At 36.4% G+C, this 20,018-nt stretch overlaps 1 protein-coding gene across 1 annotated transcript in view; it reads right to left on the bottom strand.

Moving 5' to 3' along the window:
• The window catches only part of LOC110451491 (GPI mannosyltransferase 3-like), a 28,764-nt gene extending 10,298 nt beyond the window's left edge, over window positions 1-18,466 (bottom strand). Inside the window, exons 1-5 of the mRNA XM_021499535.1 lie at window positions 18,275-18,466; window positions 8,457-8,866; window positions 7,897-8,014; window positions 6,986-7,212; window positions 5,655-5,804 (exon numbers count right to left, since the gene is read on the bottom strand). Coding sequence (XP_021355210.1) covers window positions 5,655-5,804; window positions 6,986-7,212; window positions 7,897-8,014; window positions 8,457-8,782 — 821 coding nt within the window. The 5' untranslated portion in view covers window positions 8,783-8,866; window positions 18,275-18,466. The remainder of the gene's footprint in view (window positions 1-5,654; window positions 5,805-6,985; window positions 7,213-7,896; window positions 8,015-8,456; window positions 8,867-18,274) is intronic.
• Window positions 18,467-20,018: the final 1,552 nt, after the last annotated feature.

Below are 20,018 nucleotides of genomic sequence, written 5' to 3'. Positions count from 1 at the left end.
GGTGGGGGGAGGGGGGGGATGCCCCCTTCCTATAAGACATAAAATAAGTATAAACTCTTATCTTCATCATCTATGTGTCAATGTTAGTACCAGGTAGTAACAATCCACCGAAGCACTAAATTATAAATTCTTATGCAGCATTGCTGATTTTCATCAAATAAGCATAATTTCATGAAGGTACAATCTACATCTATCTGTTACTTACAGAGATGTCTTCTGAAGGTTTACAGTTACTTACAGAGATGTCTTCTGAAGGTTTACAGTTACTTATAGAGATGTCTTCTGAAGGTTTACACTGTTACTTATAGAGATGTCTTCTGAAGGTTTACAATGTTACTTATAGAGATGTCTTCTGAAGGTTCACACCGGTACTTATAGAGATGTCCTCTGAAGGTTTACAGTTACTTATAGAGATGTCTTCTGAAGGTTTACAATGTTACTTATAGAGCTGTCTTCTGAAGGTTCACACCGGTACTTATAGAGATGTCCTCTGAAGGTTTACAGTTACTTATAGCGATGTCTCCCGAAGGTTTACACTGTTACTTAGAGATGTGTTCTGAAGGTTTAAAGTTACTTAGAGATGTCTTCTGAAGGTTTACAGTTACCTTTAGAGATGTCTCTTGAAGGTTTACAGCTACTTATAGAGATGCGTTTTGAAGGTTTACACTGTTAGTTAGAGATGTTTTCTGAAGTTTTACACTGTTTCTTATAGAATTGTCTTCTGAAGGTTTACAAAGGTACTTATAGAGATGTGTTCTGAAGGTTCACACCGGTACTTATAGAGATGTGCTCTGAAGGTTTACAGTTACTTATAGATATGTCTTCTGAAGGTTTACAGTTACCTATAGAGATGTCTTCTGAAGGTTTACAGTTACCTTTAGAGATGTCTCTTGAAGGTTTACAGCTACTTATAGAGATGCGTTTTGCAGGTTTACACTGTTAGTTAGAGATGTTTTCTGAAGTTTTACACTGTTTCTTATAGAATTGTCTTCTGAAGGTTTACAACGGAACTTATAGAGATGTGTTCTGAAGGTTTTCACCGGTACTTAAAGAGATGTGTTTTGAAGGTTTACAGTTACTTATAGAGATGACTTCTGAAGGTTTACAGTTACTTATAGCGATGTCTCCCGAAGGTTTACACTGTTACTTAGAGATGTGTTCGGAAGGTTTACAGTTACTTATAGAGATGCGTTTTGAAGGTTTACACTGTTAGTTAGAGATGTGTTCTGAAGTTTTACACTGTTACTTATAGAATTGTCTTCTGAAGGTTTACAAAGGTACTTATAGAGATGTGTTCTGAAGGGTTACACCGGTACTTAAAGAGATGTGTTTTGAAGGTTTACAGTTACTTATAGAGATGTCTTCTGAAGGGTTACAGTTACCTATAGAGATGTCTTTTGAAGGTTTACAGTTACTTATAGAGATGACTTCTGAAGGTTTACAGTTACTTATAGCGATGTCTCCCGAAGGTTTACACTGTTACTTAGAGATGTGTTCGGAAGGTTTACAGTTACTTATAGAGATGACTTCTGAAGGTTTACAGTTACTTATAGGTATGTCTTCTGAAGGTTTACAGTTACTTTTAGAGATGTCTTCTGAAGGTTTACACGTTTCTTACCGAGATGTGTTTTGAACGTTCACACGTTACTTATAGAGATGTCTTCTGAAGGGTTACAGTTACCTATAGAGATGTCTTCTGAAGGTTTACAATGTTACTTATAGGGATGTCTTCTGAAGGTTCACACCGGTACATATAGAGATGTCCTCTGAAGGTTTACAGTTACTTATAGATATGTCTTCTGAAGGTTTACAGTTACTTATAGCGATGTCTCCCGAAGGTTTACACTGTTACTTAGAGATGTGTTCTGAAGGTTTAAAGTTACTTAGAGATGTCTTCTGAAGGTTTACAGTTACCTATAGAGATGTCTTTTGAAGGTTTACAGCTACTTATAGAGATGCGTTTTGCAGGTTTACACTGTTAGTTAGAGATGTGTTCTGAAGTTTTACACTGTTACTTATAGAATTGTCTTCTGAAGGTTTACAAAGGTACTTATAGAGATGTGTTCTGAAGGGTTACACCGGTACTTAAAGAGATGTGTTTTGAAGGTTTACAGTTACTTATAGAGATGCGTTTTGAAGGTTTACACTGTTAGTTAGAGATGTGTTCTGAAGTTTTACACTGTTACTTATAGAATTGTCTTCTGAAGGTTTACAAAGGTACTTATAGAGATGTGTTCTGAAGGTTCACACCGGTACTTAAAGAGATGTGTTTTGAAGGTTTACAGTTACTTATAGAGATGTCTGCTGAAGGTTTACACTGTTACTTATAGTAATGTCTTCTGAAGGTTTACACGTTACTTATAGAGATGGCTTCTGAAGGTTTACAGTTACTTATAGGTATGTCTTCTGAAGGTTTACAGTTACTTACAGAGATGTCTTCTGAAGGTTTACAGTTACTTACAGAGATGTCTTCTGAAGGTTTATAGTTACTTATAGAGATGTCTTCTGAAGTTTTACAGTTACTTATAGAGATGTCTTCTAAAGAATTACATGTTACTTATAGAGATGTCTTCTGAAGGATTACAGTTACTTATAGAGATGTCTTCTAAAGAATTACATGTTACTTATAGAGATGTCTTCTGAAGGATTACAGTTACTTATAGAGATGTCTTCTGAAGGGTTACAGTTACCTATAGAGATGTCTTTTGAAGGTTTACAGTTACTTATAGAGATGACTTCTGAAGGTTTACAGTTACTTATAGCGATGTCTCCCGAAGGTTTACACTGTTACTTAGAGATGTGTTCTGAAGGTTTACAGTTACTTATAGGTATGTCTTCTGAAGGTTTACAGTTACCTTTAGAGATGTCTTTTGAAGGTTTACAGTTACTTATAGAGATGACTTCTGAAGGTTTACAGTTACTTATAGATATGTCTTCTGAAGGTTTACAGTTACTTTTCGAGATGTCTTCTGAAGGTTTGCACTGTTTCCTATAGAGATGTCTTCTGAAGGTTTACACTGTTACTTATAGAGATGTCTTCTAAAGAATTACATGTTACTTATAGAGATGTCTTCTGAAGGATTACAGTTACTTATAGAGATGTCTTCTAAAGGTTTACACGTTACTTATAGAGATGTCTACTGAAGGTTTACAGTTACCTATAGAGATGTCTTCTGAAGGTTTACACGTTTCTTACCGAGATGTGTTTTGAACGTTCACACGTTACTTATAGAGATGTCTTCTGAGGATTTACACTGTTACTTATAGAGATGTCTTCTAAAGAATTACATGTTACTTATAGAGATGTCTTCTGAAGTTTTACAGTTACTTATAGAGATGTCTTCTGAAGGTTTACACGTTTCTTATAGAGATGTGTTTTGAAGGTTCACACGTTACTTATAGAGATGTCTTCTGAAGGTTTACACGTTACTTATAGAGATGTGTTCTGAAGGTTTACACCGGTACTTAAAGAGATGTGTTTTGAAGGTTTACAGTTACTTATAGAGATGTCTTCTGAAGGTTTACAAATACTTATTGAGATGTCTTCTGAAGGCTTACACCGGTACTTATAGACATGTGTTTTGAAGGTTTACACCGGTACTTATAGAGATTTGTTATGAAGGTTTACACTGTACAGTGGGGGCTTAGTCCCTTCTGGGATATGCTCATCATCTAAGGATAATTTTATGCATTGGTGGTCAAAACCCCCCTGAAGGATTCAGAAGAGAGGTCATTTGAGGAGGAGGAGGAAGAGGAGGAAGAGGAGGAGGAGGTTTGAAAATATAAACAGTGCCTGTGCTCACTCTTATCCACTAACATTGCCTGCTCTCACTCTTATCCACTAACAGGCAAAGAAAGGGCCATAACTCTGTATACAGTGGGGCACAAACCTGAATTTAGTGCGAGAGATTCCACCTTCCCAAGATACATAAATATGGTAAGTTTGGTCAACGTAGGTCAAATAACATGGAACTTATGGACAAACTTTAATATTAAAAACAAGAGATCCCCCAGGGATCTTGGCGCCCACCTTTGTACGATCTTCATTAGTTCTTTGTCAGTTCGATCTTTTCTCTTCTTTCCTCTATTCTGTTTGTTCGGGTCATGTTAACAGTAAATGCACCTTAAGATAACTTTTGATCTAAACTTAATACTGATGTGTATGAAAGCCAACCTTCAAAGTGAGTTTGTCATTTCACATATTTACTAGTACAGTACTTAATGTGAAAGAAATAGAATCGATCATTGCAATATGAGAAAGATCTGTTTAGTTCTTCTATTAATCAATTTTGTTTTTATGATTAGTCTCAAAATATAACATGCACAACGAGAGATCAAGGGGAACCTACATATAAAAATTGAGAAAGATCCCTCTGGTACTTCCCGAGAAATAGCGATAACAAACTTTCACTTTCAAAATCCAAGATGGCTGCCTGCGGCCATGTTGTTTATCCGATCAATCTCTAAAATTGCCCTGCACAGCTAGGACCAAGGGGAACCTACAAATAAATTTTAAGAAAGATCTCTCTAGTTCTTCCGGAGAAATAGCGGTAACAAACCTACACCAGCAAAATCCAAGATGGCTGCCTGCACAGCTATGGACTAAGGGGAATTTAGAACTTACATATAAAATTTGAGAAAGATCCCTCTTGTACTTCTTGAGAAATAGCGATAACAAACTTTCAATATCAAAATCCAAGATGGCTGCCTGTCGGCTATGTTGTTTATCCCATCAGTCTCAAAACTTGCCCTGCACAGCTCAGGACAAAGGGGTGCACACCTTCTGTAGGTGATGCAGGTATGCTTCAAGTTTGATTAAGATATTTTTAATGGTTTAGAAGTTATACCGTGGACAAACTTCGGTATTAGAAATAAACAAAGGGCCATAACTCTGTATATAGCTGGGCATAAAACCTGATTTTAGTGCGAAAGATTCTGCCTTCCCATGATACATAAATAAGGTAGGTTTGGTCAATGTAGATGAAATAACATGGAACTTTTGCTCCGGACAAACTTCAGTATTAAAAATAAACAAAGGGCCATAACTCTGTATATAGTTAAGCACAAGACCTAATTCCAGTGCACTGCACACTTTCTGTGGGTGATGCAGGTACACTTTAAGTTTGATCAAGATATCTTTAACGGTTTAAAATGTACAGGCTGGACAAGAATTTACAGAAAATGTTGCACTTATTTGACCTTTGACCTTGAGGTGAAGGTCTCAGTGACCTAATTCTAGTGCATTTGCACACCTTCTGTGGGTGATGCATGCATACCTAAAGTTTCATCAAGATATCCAATGGTTTAAAAGTTATGGCCAGGACAAGTTGTGATTAGAGGAACCAGAAGAAGAAGTAGAACCAGAAGAAGAACCAGTACTAATACAATATGTCTCCCTTCATTCGAAGGGGAGACATAATAACATACTTATAAAACGTATAACAGGAAAATAACTACAGCGATTTGAATATCAAAGTATTAGATAAGAAACATGCTTAGAGAAAAAGATCAATTTGAACTTTTAATAACCCACCAATACATTGAATCAGCAAGTGAAGTGAACTTTCTTATTAAATGACAATAACTTGTCACAATGATTTTGTTCATTAATCAACTCATTTATAAACTTGTCTTGTTTCTGGATAGTAAATTACCCGATGATGAAGTAGTGTTTGAGATCTTTCTGGAGTCTCTGTTGGTTATTTTGGAGATGCCAGGAACACATGAGGATCCAGATGACAACAGCTGTTGGACGGATAAGGACGGACATAGCAGCCAGGGCCACAAACTTTGGTACAGAAGATCTGTTCATGACATAAATAATCAACATGCTGATCAATGGAACATTGGGAAATTCTTGTTGACAAACATTGCTGAAACATTTAAAGTAACAATTTCAAAAAGTTTACCAACCAAATTAAACTACATTTGTAGCTTACTTGTAGCATAACAAAATAATTTAAGTGAAATGAAAAGATCAAAGTGGAATCAATACTTATGGAAGTTGTGAATGTTTTGTTTGAATAATACCTAAATGATATGTCCATGGCATGCATGCAGGCCTAACTTAAGTTACTTAAAAAATAATTGTTAACATCAGTAGAAACATGAAGTAGTAAACAAAACACAGACACATTATTAGAGGGTAAACTATATATGCCAAGTTTTGTGTGAAGTAGTAAGGATTATTCAGGTAACTTTTCCAATTAATAAATAGGTATATTCTATAAAGGTAATAGGTTTGTGTCACAATTTCTCAGTAGATTTTCTTCAAATTTTGTAGTTATATTGCTTTGAAGTAAAGAAAAATTTCTGCCACAAAAAAATATAGGTTGTCAGAATTTGAAGGATTTTAAATGGAAATTTATGTAAAAAGGAGTGAATTTTAAAAAAAAATTAAAGACACAATTTTTTGTAAAAATAATGTCAATAAAAATGATACTTCCATTAATAAATGCTGAAATTGTGTAAAATAAATGATCTATAAACGATTAAAAATTGATGTTTTATAATAAAACCATATACACATAGTAATTGCATGTAAGAGTTATCTTTCTTAAAAAACTTCACAGTAGTGAAATAGGTAGCCGGTTTCCTGAAGTACAGAAAAATGGACACATGTGACTCATAGATAAAAAAACAATTGAATGAATGCCTTGATTGCTTTGAAATACTCTAATATTGAGAGAAAAACACTGTTCTGTCAATAATAAACATACAATATTCATCACAACTCTAGACTCATTAGAATATGCAGAAATTGTGATACTGTCTCTATACATTGGATTTTCAACTAGGGATGTACTTCCTATTTCCGTTTATCAATACACTCATTTGACCTTAAGGTTTAATGCCATTGATATTATGTAATATTTCATTTGTTATTGTAATTTTGTATTTTCCACAAGAGCATTTTACGTGTACGTTAAAGCCCATTCACTCACTCTCACATCTCTAGTGTACAAAGTTGTGACAGAAAACAAACCCTTTGATGTTTGGCCAAGGGAAATAATAGAGTGCCATGGTTATGACGACGGTCTCCATGCAGTTTGACAGTGTGCGAGTACAACAGTACAGGGTGAACCAGGACAGGATCTGACACAGCAGGGTCCACTGGGCGGTGGCACGGTCACTTATTTTCCATGACAATTTGAACAGGTACAGATCACCCAATGCAGCTATAACTCCTTGAAGTATTCTTGGCAATTTTATCTACAAAATAAAAATGTTCATTTTCCTTTTTGTTAAAATTTGACAGGTGCATAAAGAGTACAATTTGTAAAAAAAAAAAAATGCGTTTGCATTATTTTTTTCTCCAGCTAGATGAAACAATTCCTTAACAAAAAACTCCATAACATACTTTAATGAAGCCCCGCTTCCATTCTTTCATTCTTAGGAGTACTGTTTAGGGAGTTAGAACCTGGGTTGCAGTATACGAGGGCGAACACATTTAAAAAGGGGGGAGTAGTGTGGCAGATTTTAATTGTACATAGGATTATGGTCGCCTTCGAGCTAAAGGGAATTTCCCTTTAGCTCAATGGTAGAGCATCCGACTAGGAACCTGGAGAAAGAGGGTTCGATACCCGGTGGATTCTCTTTCCTGTTACACATGTATTATTCATTTTTACATGTTACATAACAATAGTTATATTTTTGCAGTGATTACTTTTATTTTGTTATGTCTAAGTTAGTTTAATTGTTTTACCAGGGTAAGTGTAAATCAGAATCTTCACACTTTGAATTACCCATACCTATCATTCTGGTGTTTTAAAAGTTTTAAAATCCTGCATGTAAACTTTTCCATCTAACATTACTTTGAAAATCTACAATGTGAATACAATATTATATAAATAATAATACATCATTATCCTACATCAAATAAAATGACAATCTCACCAACAAGAGTCTATGATCTAATCCTAAGACTGCCAAGGTTTTGTAGAGGAAGGCAAAAATTGTTGGGTAGAAGTAGCTGCGAATTCCTTGTCTCCATTCCCAAGTTAGATAACCATAACTGAGGCAGATGTAAGGAAATAATATGGAAAAACATGTAAATAAGAACATCAGTTGTTTAACTTTGCATTACTTGACATTCATACAACTGGATACCATTTAAACAGCAGATGTTACAGTTTTTAAAATGACATATATCTACACTTGTGTGTATTTGTTCCTGAAATTAGGTAAAGACTGCTTTATATAGTTCTCACTTTATCATAACATAACAAAGCTTAACCCTGGAAGAAATCCCCTTGAACGGCTAAATTAATGGACCATCTTAACCATTAAAGAAAGAATTGTTTTCAACATGATATTAACCGAAATGTGATATTAACTGATGTGACCTGATGTGGAATCTAAAATATGTACTGCAAGTAACATGCCAAATTAAACATATACACATGATTTCATAATTGAAATCAATCACACCATTGTGGTTTGTAGAAAAAGGATACTTGAATACAATTTTGTGGGCAACTTCCAATGACTGCCAATACTCGTCAGGAACAAAATAGGTCTGTATCATCAATGCATTACAAATCCTTAAAGCTATTAATCCAAGAAAGATAGTTTTCTCAGTTGCCATTAATTTTTTGACAATCAGTGGCCCTAGAACTTCCTCCTGGAAAATGTACCCTTCTTCAATCTCATCTATTTCCTGTTCATTGTCGGATGGAATAGGTGACATTGGTCGGGAATGTTTTGCTCGTTCTCGTGCATCCTGAGCGTGTTTTAGCTTTCGTCTACGAATGGTTGCAGCTCCCTTCCCTTCCTTTGGCATATTAGCATCAGTAGGACTAAAGCACCATTTAATTTCTTATGTCTAGGAATACCTTCAGGTTATCATTGAAGTATTAATGTGATTCTGAAATACAATATTGGAACCAAATGAATTAAGACATGAAAATATATATACATTGTGTGTATAACACTCGTTCCTGAGGGTGGCAATGTCTGACAATAGATCTATTTGGGAGAAAGATTATTGAGAAAAGGGTGGTATTTATGTGGCTTTTTTTTGTCATTCAATATTTCTGAATATTGTTTCAAACAACAAATATGTAACATAAGTATTCAATACAAACAAGAGGCCCAATGGGCCTGAATCGCTCACCTGATATTAATCTTACATTTGTTATCTTAAAAATGGACATAAATACAGCTACAGGCATAATACCAGTGTTTGATTTAAAAGAATCTATTAAAAGATTTAAACATGTGACACAAGGACATTAAGTTGTACATACCGTATAGCCTTTCATACCAGCATGCTTCTGGCCAAATATCATTACCGAAGTTGTTCAAAGATTTCAACATATTTGACCCCTGTGGCCTTGAATATGGGTAAAGGTCATTCATTTGAACAAACTTGGTAGCCCTACATCCCAGCATGTTACTGGCCAAATTTCAACACCCTATGCCTCTTGGTTATTCAGAAGTTGTTTAAAGGTTTTAAACATATTTGACCCCTGTGACCTTGAATATAAGTCAAGGTCATTTATTGGTAGCCCCTTATCCCAGTATGTTACTGGCCTAGTTTCAACACCCTACGCCTCTTGATTATTCAGAAAAAAAAGATGTTTAAAGGTTTTAACATATCTGACCCCTGTGACCTTAAATATAAGTCAAAGTCATTCATTTCAACAAACTTGGAAGCCCTTTATCCCAGCATGTTACTGGCCAAACATCATCACCCTATGCCTTTTGGTTATTCAGAAGAAGTTGTTTAAAGGTTTTAAACATATCTGACCCTTGTGACCTTAAATACAAAAGGCCCAATGGGCCTGCATCGCTCACCTGTTATTAATCTAACACTTGTAATCTTAAGATTTCATAAAAACCTATTAAAAGATTTAAACATATGACGCCTGTGACCTTGATTGTCGAACAAGGACATTAGGTTGAAAGTGGGTCAAGGTCATTCATTTGAACTAACTTGGTAGTCCTTCATCCCAGCATTCTACAGGCCGAATTTTCGTACCCTGGGCCTTTTGGTTATTGAGAAGAAGTTGTTTGAAGATCTTACGACATTTGACCCCTTTGACCTTGAAAGTTGGTCAAGGTAATTCTTTTGAACAAACTTGGTAGTCTTTCATCCGAGCATGCTACAGGTCGAATTGTAGTACCCTGGCCCTTTTGGTTATTGATAAGAAGACGCTTGAAGATTTTACGACGGGGACCCCTGTGACCTTGAAAACTAGTCAAGGTCATTGATTTTAACAAACTTGATAGTCCTTCATTCCAGCATGCTACAGGCCCTTGAAAGTTGGTCAAGGCCATTCATTTGAACTAACTTGGTAGTCTTTCATCCCAGCATGCTACAGGTCGAATTTTAGTACCCTGGCCCTTTTGGTTATTGATAAGAAGTCGCTTGAAGATTTTACGACGGTGACCCCTGTGACCTTGAAAACTAGTCAAGGTCATTGATTTTAACAAACTTGATAGTCCTTCATTCCAGCATGCTACAGGCCCAATATCAGTACCGGTACCCTGAGCCTCTTGGTTATTGAGAAGAAGTCGCATGAAGATTTTACGACATTTGACCCTTGTGACCTTGAAAATTGGTCAAGGTCATTCATTTGAACAAACTTGGTAGTCTTTCATCCCAGCATGCTACTGGCCAAATATCATCATCCTAGGCCTTTTGGTTACTGAAAAGAAGTTGTTTAAAGTAAAAAGTTGACGCCGGACAGACGGATGACGGACGCCGCACCATGGCATAAGCTCACTTGCCCTTCGGGCAGGTGAGCTAATAAGGGAAGGTCATTCATTTGAACAAACTTGGTAGCCCTTTTTCCTAGCATGCTACTGGCAAAATATCATCATCCAGGGCCTTTTGGTAATTTTTGTTTTAGACAATTGACCCCTGTGACCTTGGATATAAGTGAAAGTCATTCATTTGAACAAACTTGATAGCCCCTCACTCCAACATGATACTGGTCAAATAGCATCACCTTGGGCATTTTGGTTATTCAGAAGAAGTTGTATAAAGGTTTAACATATTTGACCCCTGTGACCTTGAATATGGGTAAAGGTAATCCATTTGAAAAAACTTGGTAGCCCTTCATCTCGACATGCTACTGGCCAAATATCATCACCCTAGGCATTTGGGTTATTCAGAAGAAGTTGTTTTAAGTTTTGAACATATTTGACCCCTGTGACCTTGAATATTGGTAAAGGTCACTCATTTCAACAAACTTGGTAGCCCTTCATTTCAGCATGCTACTGGCCAAATATCATCACCCTGGGCATTTGGGTTATCAGAAGAAGTTGTTTAAAAGTTTTTAATATATTTGACCCCTGTGACCTTGAATATAGATGAAGGTAAATTATTTGAACAAACTTGGTAGCCCTTCATCCCTGTTTGCTTCTGGCCAAATATCATCACCCTAGGCCTTTTAGATATTAAGAAGAAGTTGTTTAAAGTAAAATATTGATGATCGACGATGGACGGACAATGGACGGACGACAGACACCGCACCACGGCATAAGCTCACTTGGCCCTTTGGGCCAGGTGAGCTAAAAACTACATAAGTTAATGAAAATTATATGCCACAAAAATCACCAATTATTGACTATGTGAAAATTCTTAAAATATTTGAGACATATGCCGAGTCCTTATGGAGAAAGTTAAAAAGATGGCAAGACATATCTCGGACTACGTCAAATGGATGCAATATAAACTGCCTAAAACAACAAAAATATTAAATGCTCTTGTGTCTTTGGAGTGAGCTCAGGGTGTAAGCTTCATAGATACATAGGTAACAAGTATGAACATATCTGGAATCCAGGTCAAAGTTGATCAAAACCTACCACATCAATTCATCTATCTCTTTTCAACAGGGGCCTGTGCCTTGTGACTCTTGGACAATATTACACAATAAGTATAATGTTTGGGAAATAAAACTAGTTTTGCATTGACTTTGCGAAAAACAGCAGAAGTTATCCAGGAGAAAGGGTATTATAGATATGACAGCCCCAAATTCACCATTATAAAACACTGTACCATAACATCTCTCCTACTTAGCAAGTCAAACCACTTCCCTAATCAGGTTACAGCATGTTTACATATCTGTTAATTGATAGCCATGATTTTCCAAAGCAAAATTAAAGTATCATAGTTCTCTGTTTGAAATGGGACAAAATGTAGTTCATGCATGTTTGAACTTTTGGACTATTCTTTAGACTCTTCAATATCATCTTTCCCAAAATTACATCTTTGTTTGGCAGTACGTACTGTACAATGCATAGAAATGTCATAGATATGATACGAACAAAAATGTTGAGAGATTTATTTCAATTGTAAGTACTCAAAATATTTATTTATAAACTTTCAACCAGCATCAAAGTTTCTGTGCTATTGTACAAATTCACATCATCCCTGCCTATTGGAAACATATGATGATGCCATACTAGTCATATCAAAATAGAAACAGAGATAATTAATCTCTGCTACATTTCAGTCAACTTGAAACATATTCTTTTAATGGAACAATACATGTAATTGATGTTGCTTGGATATATTCATAATAACTCTATGTGACACTACGCAGCATAAAGTAACAATGAATGACAATGTCACTATTCAATTCAGGTGAACAGCATGTTTGCAATATTAATAATTAAACAATACATGTATATATTCTTTCCAGAAAACACTGTTTCATATGCATTACATTACACTAATCTGGTTAATTTTCTATTTGACTTTAAATGCAGTAAAATATCATCAAATGTTCACCTCTAGATAATACCTATTTCATAGTACTATATCAATTAAAGAGAGAATGATACCACAGTGACAATATTGATTTCCACGTCCAAATATGTGGTAATATGTCAATGGGTTCTGTCAATCTGAATCAAGGGAGTCATTCAGTTCTAAGATCAAGTGACCAATCTCTCTTTATATAAGTTTCTGTTCCATATTCCCAGAATGACTCTTTAATACATGTATAATACTACACCGTGATCAAACCACAGGGTAGCTGCGATAACGTAGCTTTCTGATGAAGAGAGATTTTTTTTATAAATTGCAACGTCAGAGCTACGAAGCGGTCCTATGCCAACTAATGGAGCAAAATCAAAAGTGCTAATCTGTGAGATTATATATAAATCACACCTCATATGAGTATAATGTTATCAAAATATTGCATAATTGTTGAAAAACGATTCCTGATATTACGAATGAAAAAAACTCTTTCATGAAATTAACTAAGTCTGTCTTGGGGGGAAAAAATAGACATGACCGCCATGACGGATCACGCGTGATGTTATCTCAATTATCCTTTCTATATATGGCCTGCATGGCCAAATATAGTATTAATACTGATGCTGCCATGTTTACTACAATTTCCATATTGGGACATGACACCCTTATTTAGACGTCTGACCTATATCGGAAGAGAGACGAACTTTCCAACATGGCGGTCAATTCAGATTTCGATTGCGCTTGCTACATTAACTTGATAATTTAACGACATTTTAGGTAGAGTTTAACTTCAAGTTGTGCAGGAAATCAACAGAAATAAATCATACTTCAACCCTATTTATGGATGAGGACCAATGTGCTGTCAATTAATTCTAAAATCGCCCCGGTGTGATTCACACAGGGCTTGCTCCATTACAAGGCACTGGATCGATCTAATACGTGGCCGGGGCAGAGGAGGCTGGGTATTAATATTAGTACTAACAACAGGGGTTCGTTACAAATATTTGAAATACACATATGCTATACTGACACGGGTCACAGCACATGCTGTGACCCATATCAGTATAGCATATATATATATATATGTACACATATATCTCAATATGTATACATTTGTAACGAACCCCTGTGATCAAACTGCAGTGTTAATGTATGCATAGAGGAAGGAAGGGGGATGCTTTATGATTGAGACTATTCCTTTAGATTCTTGTCTATGTAAATAAGTTGACAGGTGTAAAACACACCACATGTTCAAAGACAGCATTCACTCAATATCCTAGTTTTCTTGCAGGTTACGTAAGGAGCGTATATACAAAGTATACAGGAATGATAGAGCTGATGGGTATGGGGGCATACTAATCGCAGTCAATAATAATAATCTCATTAGTTCTGAACTCCTATGTAGTAAAGTCTGAACTTGTTGTAGTTAAGATTGCGATAAACAAGTGTCGCAATCTTATTGTTGCCTCATTATATAGGCCCCCAAACCAACTGGACGAACAATACCTATCCTCTGTCTATACTGAGTTGCAGACATTACAAAAAGACCATAAACAAGATACACTTTGGCTCGCAGGTGACTTCAATCTTCCTAACATACAGTGGTTCAGCCCACTGGCTCCCATGGGTAGATCAAGTCAATCTTGATGCCAGAATCAGCTTGTAGATCTTTGTCATGACCTTGGGCTTGAACAAATGGTCGATTTTCCTGTATGAGGAGACAATTAACACACTTGACCTACTCATGACTAATTATCCATCATTTGTCAATAACATCAAACCTCTTCCAGGTATTTGAGACCACGACATCATACTTGTCGAATCCAAATTGTCCATTACAAGGCTAAAACAACCATGTGGCATTTTTTCTTATGAATATTAATGAGGGGTGGAGTATGTTGGATCACGTGATCATCAAAGTTTTTCCGTGCCACCATGGCAACCAAAAGAAAAATGATTGTTCCCAGGCTCATTTTAGTTTCAATTTTGGCATATTTTAAGACAACTCTGTAGAATAAAACTAACCAACTGATCATATTGAACAAGATTTATCAAAGATAATGGGAACGGGAGTTACATAACTTCTTAATATAAGAAAAAATATAGAACAAAAGCCAGACAGCTGTCATTCTCGCACATTCTATACTACCGATGAAGGAACATAAACAATGTACATTTTGTACTTGTTACGTCTACACTATATAAATATATCTTATTTTATTTATATGTAATAACTAAAGAAGACATTAAAGGTGTTAGTTGTGAAACATTAATCTACAAAATCAACATGGTTAACAAGAAATTGGTGTTTTAAAATCAGAAATTTGCAAAAGTTCAAGGGGCCCCTGAAGGGGTAATGTGAATCAATGCACAATTGGTTTTAAACTAAAATTCCAACAAGTGAATCTATAGCCTAGACGGTTCCCATCACTGGCTCCAATGGGTAGATCAAGTCAATCTTGATGCCAGAATCAGCTTGTAGATCTTTGTCATGACCTTGGGCTTGAACAAATGGTCGATTTTCCTGTATGAGGAGACAACACACTTGACCTACTCATGACTGATTACCCATCATTTGTCAATAACATCAAACCTCTTTCAGGTATAGGAGACCACGACATCATACTTGTCCATTACAAGGCTTAAACAACCACAACGTTGCATTTTCCTTTGGAAACAATGTGACCTAGCTGCTTTAAAAAGGGAAGCAGTAGACCTTGTGACAGAAATTCTAGCAAAGGTAAACTCAGTTGAAGAACTGTGGTCCCTCTTTAAATTTGGGAAATTTTGGTCTTTTATTAAGTCGAAGAAGGCAGAATCATCTAGCATTTCTCCTTTACGGAACACTGACGGTCTGCTTTATAATGATGCCAAATCCCAAGCAGCTATATTAAACCAACAGTTCAAGTCTGCTTATACCAAAGAAGATATGTCATCTCTACCTCACTTTGTTCCAAGTCTATACCCCACTATGGCAAACATCACAGTCTCAAAGAATGGCATCCAAAAACTCCTGGAGGGTTTCAACCCCCACAAAGCCACTGGGCCTGAAAACATCTCTGCCCAAGTTTTACACACACACTCTCTTTAGAACTTTCTCCCTTCTTTACCAAACTCTATTAATTTTTCTTAGATTCTGGTACTGTGCCACGTGACTGGACCGGGGCTAATATTGTCCCCATCTTTAAGAAGGGAGATAAGCATTCTGCCTCAAACTATCGTCCAGTCTCCTTAACATCTATTAGTAGTAAGCTCCTAGAGCACATACTTCACAGCAGCTGATGTCCTACCTGGACCTCCACCATATTATGTCTAGAAACCAACACGGTTTCCGTTCAAAACATTCCTGTGAATCACAGCTCATTATTACACTCCAAGGCATAGCTGATGGTAACCAAATTGATGCAATACTATTAGATTTTTCAAAAGCGTGAAAAAGTCCCACATCAACGCTTACTCCATAAACTCCACTTCTACGATATTAGGAATTCTACACATGCCTGGATTTCCTCCTTCCTCCATAACCAGCTACAGAGAGTCAAGCTCAATAATTGCACTTCTGATCCTCTCCCCTTCGACTCTGGTGTCCCCCCCAGGCACAGTCCTAGGGCCCCTTCTCTTTTTACTCTTGATAAATGATTTACCAAACTGTGTACAATCAAATGCTCGCCTCTTTGCCGATGATTGCCTGCTTTTTAGAACTATACACAACAAAAATTATTCTCCACAACTTCAAGATGACCTCTCAAATCTACCAAAGTGGGATTCTAAATGGCAGATGAGCTTTAATGCAGATAAATGCTTTGTAATCAGAATATGCAAGAAGTGCTCTGTCATCACTGCCAACTACTCTATCAGTGGTCAAACCCTCCAGATAGTTCCTGCTAGCAAATATCTAGGTGTTACCATTTTTCAAGAAATCGCCTAGGGACCTCATATTTCCTCCATAACCGCCTAGGCGAAAAGGACTCTTGGTTTTCTGTGCTGTAACATGCACGGTTGTTCTAGGAGGATTAATTATATAAGGCCCTTAATTACACGTCCTTAGTATGTCCTCAATTAGATTATGCGTGCTCAGCATGGGACCATATCACTCAGCTAGAAGCAGTACAAAGGAGAGCAGCCAGGTATGTGTTCAATGATTACAGCTCCCGCACCCCTGGATCAGTCACCACTATGGTGGATACTCTTCAGTGGGACCCCTTAGAGAAACGGAGGAGGAATGCGAGACTGATCAACATGTACAAAATACAAAATCACTCCATAGCTATACCACTTATCAAACCAGATTCATGGAAAAGAGGCAAGCACAAATTTAAACCTATTATTGCAGCAAAAGATTTTTACAAATTTTCATATTTTCCACATACTTTAAGAGATTGGAAATCCCTGCCAGTCTCTGTAGCTACTGCTTACAAGCTTGACTCATTCAAGTGTGCACTTTACAACTCAAACAGCTCTTTTTAATTCCTATCACAGTTTACAGCATTTTGACCAACTCTTCGTAAACAATCCCCTTTACAACCCTTCCATGCCCATACTAACTTTTGGCTGTCCTGTGTGTTCAAACCCGTGCCCAAGAGACGAATACTAACAAGTCCTCTCTTAACATTCCTTACATACGTATGCACTGTCCTCACATCAATACATCACGGTCAAATGCTGTAACACTGTACCTATGTATATATATGTATATTATATATGATAGGCACCCTATACCCCACATACATGCACACACGGACAAATATCGCTTCAATCTTGGAGTCTTTGTGCGTGGGTTTTTTGGAAGAAGGGGAGATTTTTTATTGATTTTTTTCAAGATTTTCAGAACATGTACATTATACAGAACATCACATCCACACATATCAACTATTGAAATTATCCTCATCCTCATCATCTGATGATGATGATGATTTTATACAATCACCAAGACACATTCAATTTTTACGCACTTTCACACATAGAGAGACAAAACAAAATCAGACTGCCAAATTTGTGAAGAAAATAAATAAAATAAATAACGGCTAGCTGTGAGCCTTTGTCAATATTTTGTTTTAAAGTACATTTGTTCCTGTATGTTACCATCAAAGAAAGATAGTAATAAGTTGGCTCAACCTGCATCGTTCAAAAAACACAAATCTGACTTACACTGTACATGTATACCTGCATCAGCAGTCATTGCTACTTATTCTAATTGAATAGACACCTGCTTGTAAACATAAATAGGAGGGATTGGAGTAAGCAAGAGAATAACACCTACTAGGCCTATCTTAATATAAATAGTCAAAAGACTCAGGGTTAGGTGAGGTCAAGCTCTACTAATTTTAACCATTTTTCCCATTCAGAAGTAAATCTTCTAAGACATTGTTCCCCTTTACCACGAGCAATATATTTCTGAACCTTATAGTAATCTTTAATCGAATTGACTAAAGTCATCACTTGTTTGATCAGAGTTTATCATTTTTTTGTAAAACTAATTTGAATCTAGTTGTTATTGATCCAGAAGCAATTTTGTATACAATATTTAATAGAGATATTAGAGAATTATATCGTTCGACTTACCTAGTCCACCGCTTCATATCTCTATTGGCAGTTCTAGGCATAACGAGAGTTATTATCAATCAATATTTAATCAGCATTGTTCCGTCAGACCAATGAAAAACTGCCAAACAAGTTCTGTACCAAAGTACGCAACCATCGATCGTCTTTATCTTCTCGGTGTCAATCCAACTGGCTCTTTTTGGTCAGCTTTCAGGAAAACGTTTGTGTGATATAGATTCTTGAAGAGTGTATTGCAAGGGAATCAACTCTGTACTAGCTACTTCACACTGTTTTATTCAACGGTCAAACCGGTCGGATCACTGTTGTTCGTTTATTAAATAAGGTCGGCTAGTAATCTGTGCTACATATGTGTAAGATTATCGAAATTAATGCAATATAGTTTATTTACTTTGTTTAAAACACAGGTGTGACATCATCATTATCGAGTGGCGTCAGACAGCTGCGCTGTCTCTCACTGGGACCGGGGCTGGTAAGGACCGTCAAGATAGGATAACTCGTCCGGACTTCGAAAAAGGGTCGTATTAATTGAGGAAATACGTAGAACCCCGACTTATAAGAATGGTAATATGCCATTCTTATAAGTCGGGGTTCTACGTATTTCCTCAATCAATACGACCCCTTTTCAGTTTATAAATGTATATATATGCAAAGTTTACGGTCGAGAGGTCTCCTAATGATTTTCAAATTGAAAATACATTACATCAACGACGAAATACTTTATATATACTAATTATAGCATACACGGCCCTTCAGTGGTAGGAACAACGTTATCGGGAAATATCATATATTGCGGGCAGTTCTAGGCTTAACGATATCATACGTTTGATACTTGTTTCCTGATCAGGATGTCTCCGCTCCGGACCGTGTATGTTACAAGATGTAAATATTTAATATTTCCTCGTTCACGTAATTTTAATTTAAACATTATTTACACATCGCTTGACCAATGCATTGCTGCTGACTTTACTTATGAGAAGATTCACAACGGATGTATTTAACATTTGTTTTCCTGATAAGGATGTCCCCGCTCACGACCGTGTATGCTATTAGATGAATATTTTTAGTATTTCGTTGTTCATTTTACATAGATCTAAATGATCAAAGGGAGGTAACTGTTATATTCCAACTCCGCATTATGAGTTCTGCTACACTTTTTGTATTAAAAACAATGATCAGAATCCCTTTGTCTTGATAATTTGATGCTGATACTTTCCTATGCTAAACATTAGTCACATATTGATGCAAATCTTTGCAGATTTTTGCTAAAATAAATGTATGAAAACGCCACAATATGCAACGGTGGTCCCCGTCAGCCCCGGTTCCAGTGAGGGCAGCTCAGCTGTTAGACACTGTTGCACTGTTACGGTCCTGAGCAGGGACATCCTGATCAGGAAAAAAAGTACTCATTATATCCGTATTAATGAAGGCGATAGTGCTTAGAATCAAGAGAGGAGTAAATATGATCAGAGACGAATGTAAGATTAAGAAATATAATTAAACTATGTCTATAGTGTTATATCTTTGAGTTGCATACTTTATATAGTATATATATACAGTTTATACACGGTCCTCAGCAGGGACATCCTGATCAGGAAATCAAACGGTGAATAATCAAGTTTGCAAAGTTTACGGTCAAGAGAGGTCTCCTAATGATTTTCAAATTGAAAATACATTACATCAACGATGAAATACTTTATATATACTAATTATAGCATACACGGCCCTTCAGTGGTAGGGACAACGT

This window comes from Mizuhopecten yessoensis, unplaced genomic scaffold (assembly GCF_002113885.1).
Source record: "Mizuhopecten yessoensis strain PY_sf001 unplaced genomic scaffold, ASM211388v2 scaffold6087, whole genome shotgun sequence".
Classification (NCBI taxonomy): domain Eukaryota; kingdom Metazoa; phylum Mollusca; class Bivalvia; order Pectinida; family Pectinidae; genus Mizuhopecten; species Mizuhopecten yessoensis.
The sequence above is the reverse complement of the archived record's forward strand: the minus strand, read 5'-3'. Positions and strand labels throughout refer to the sequence as shown.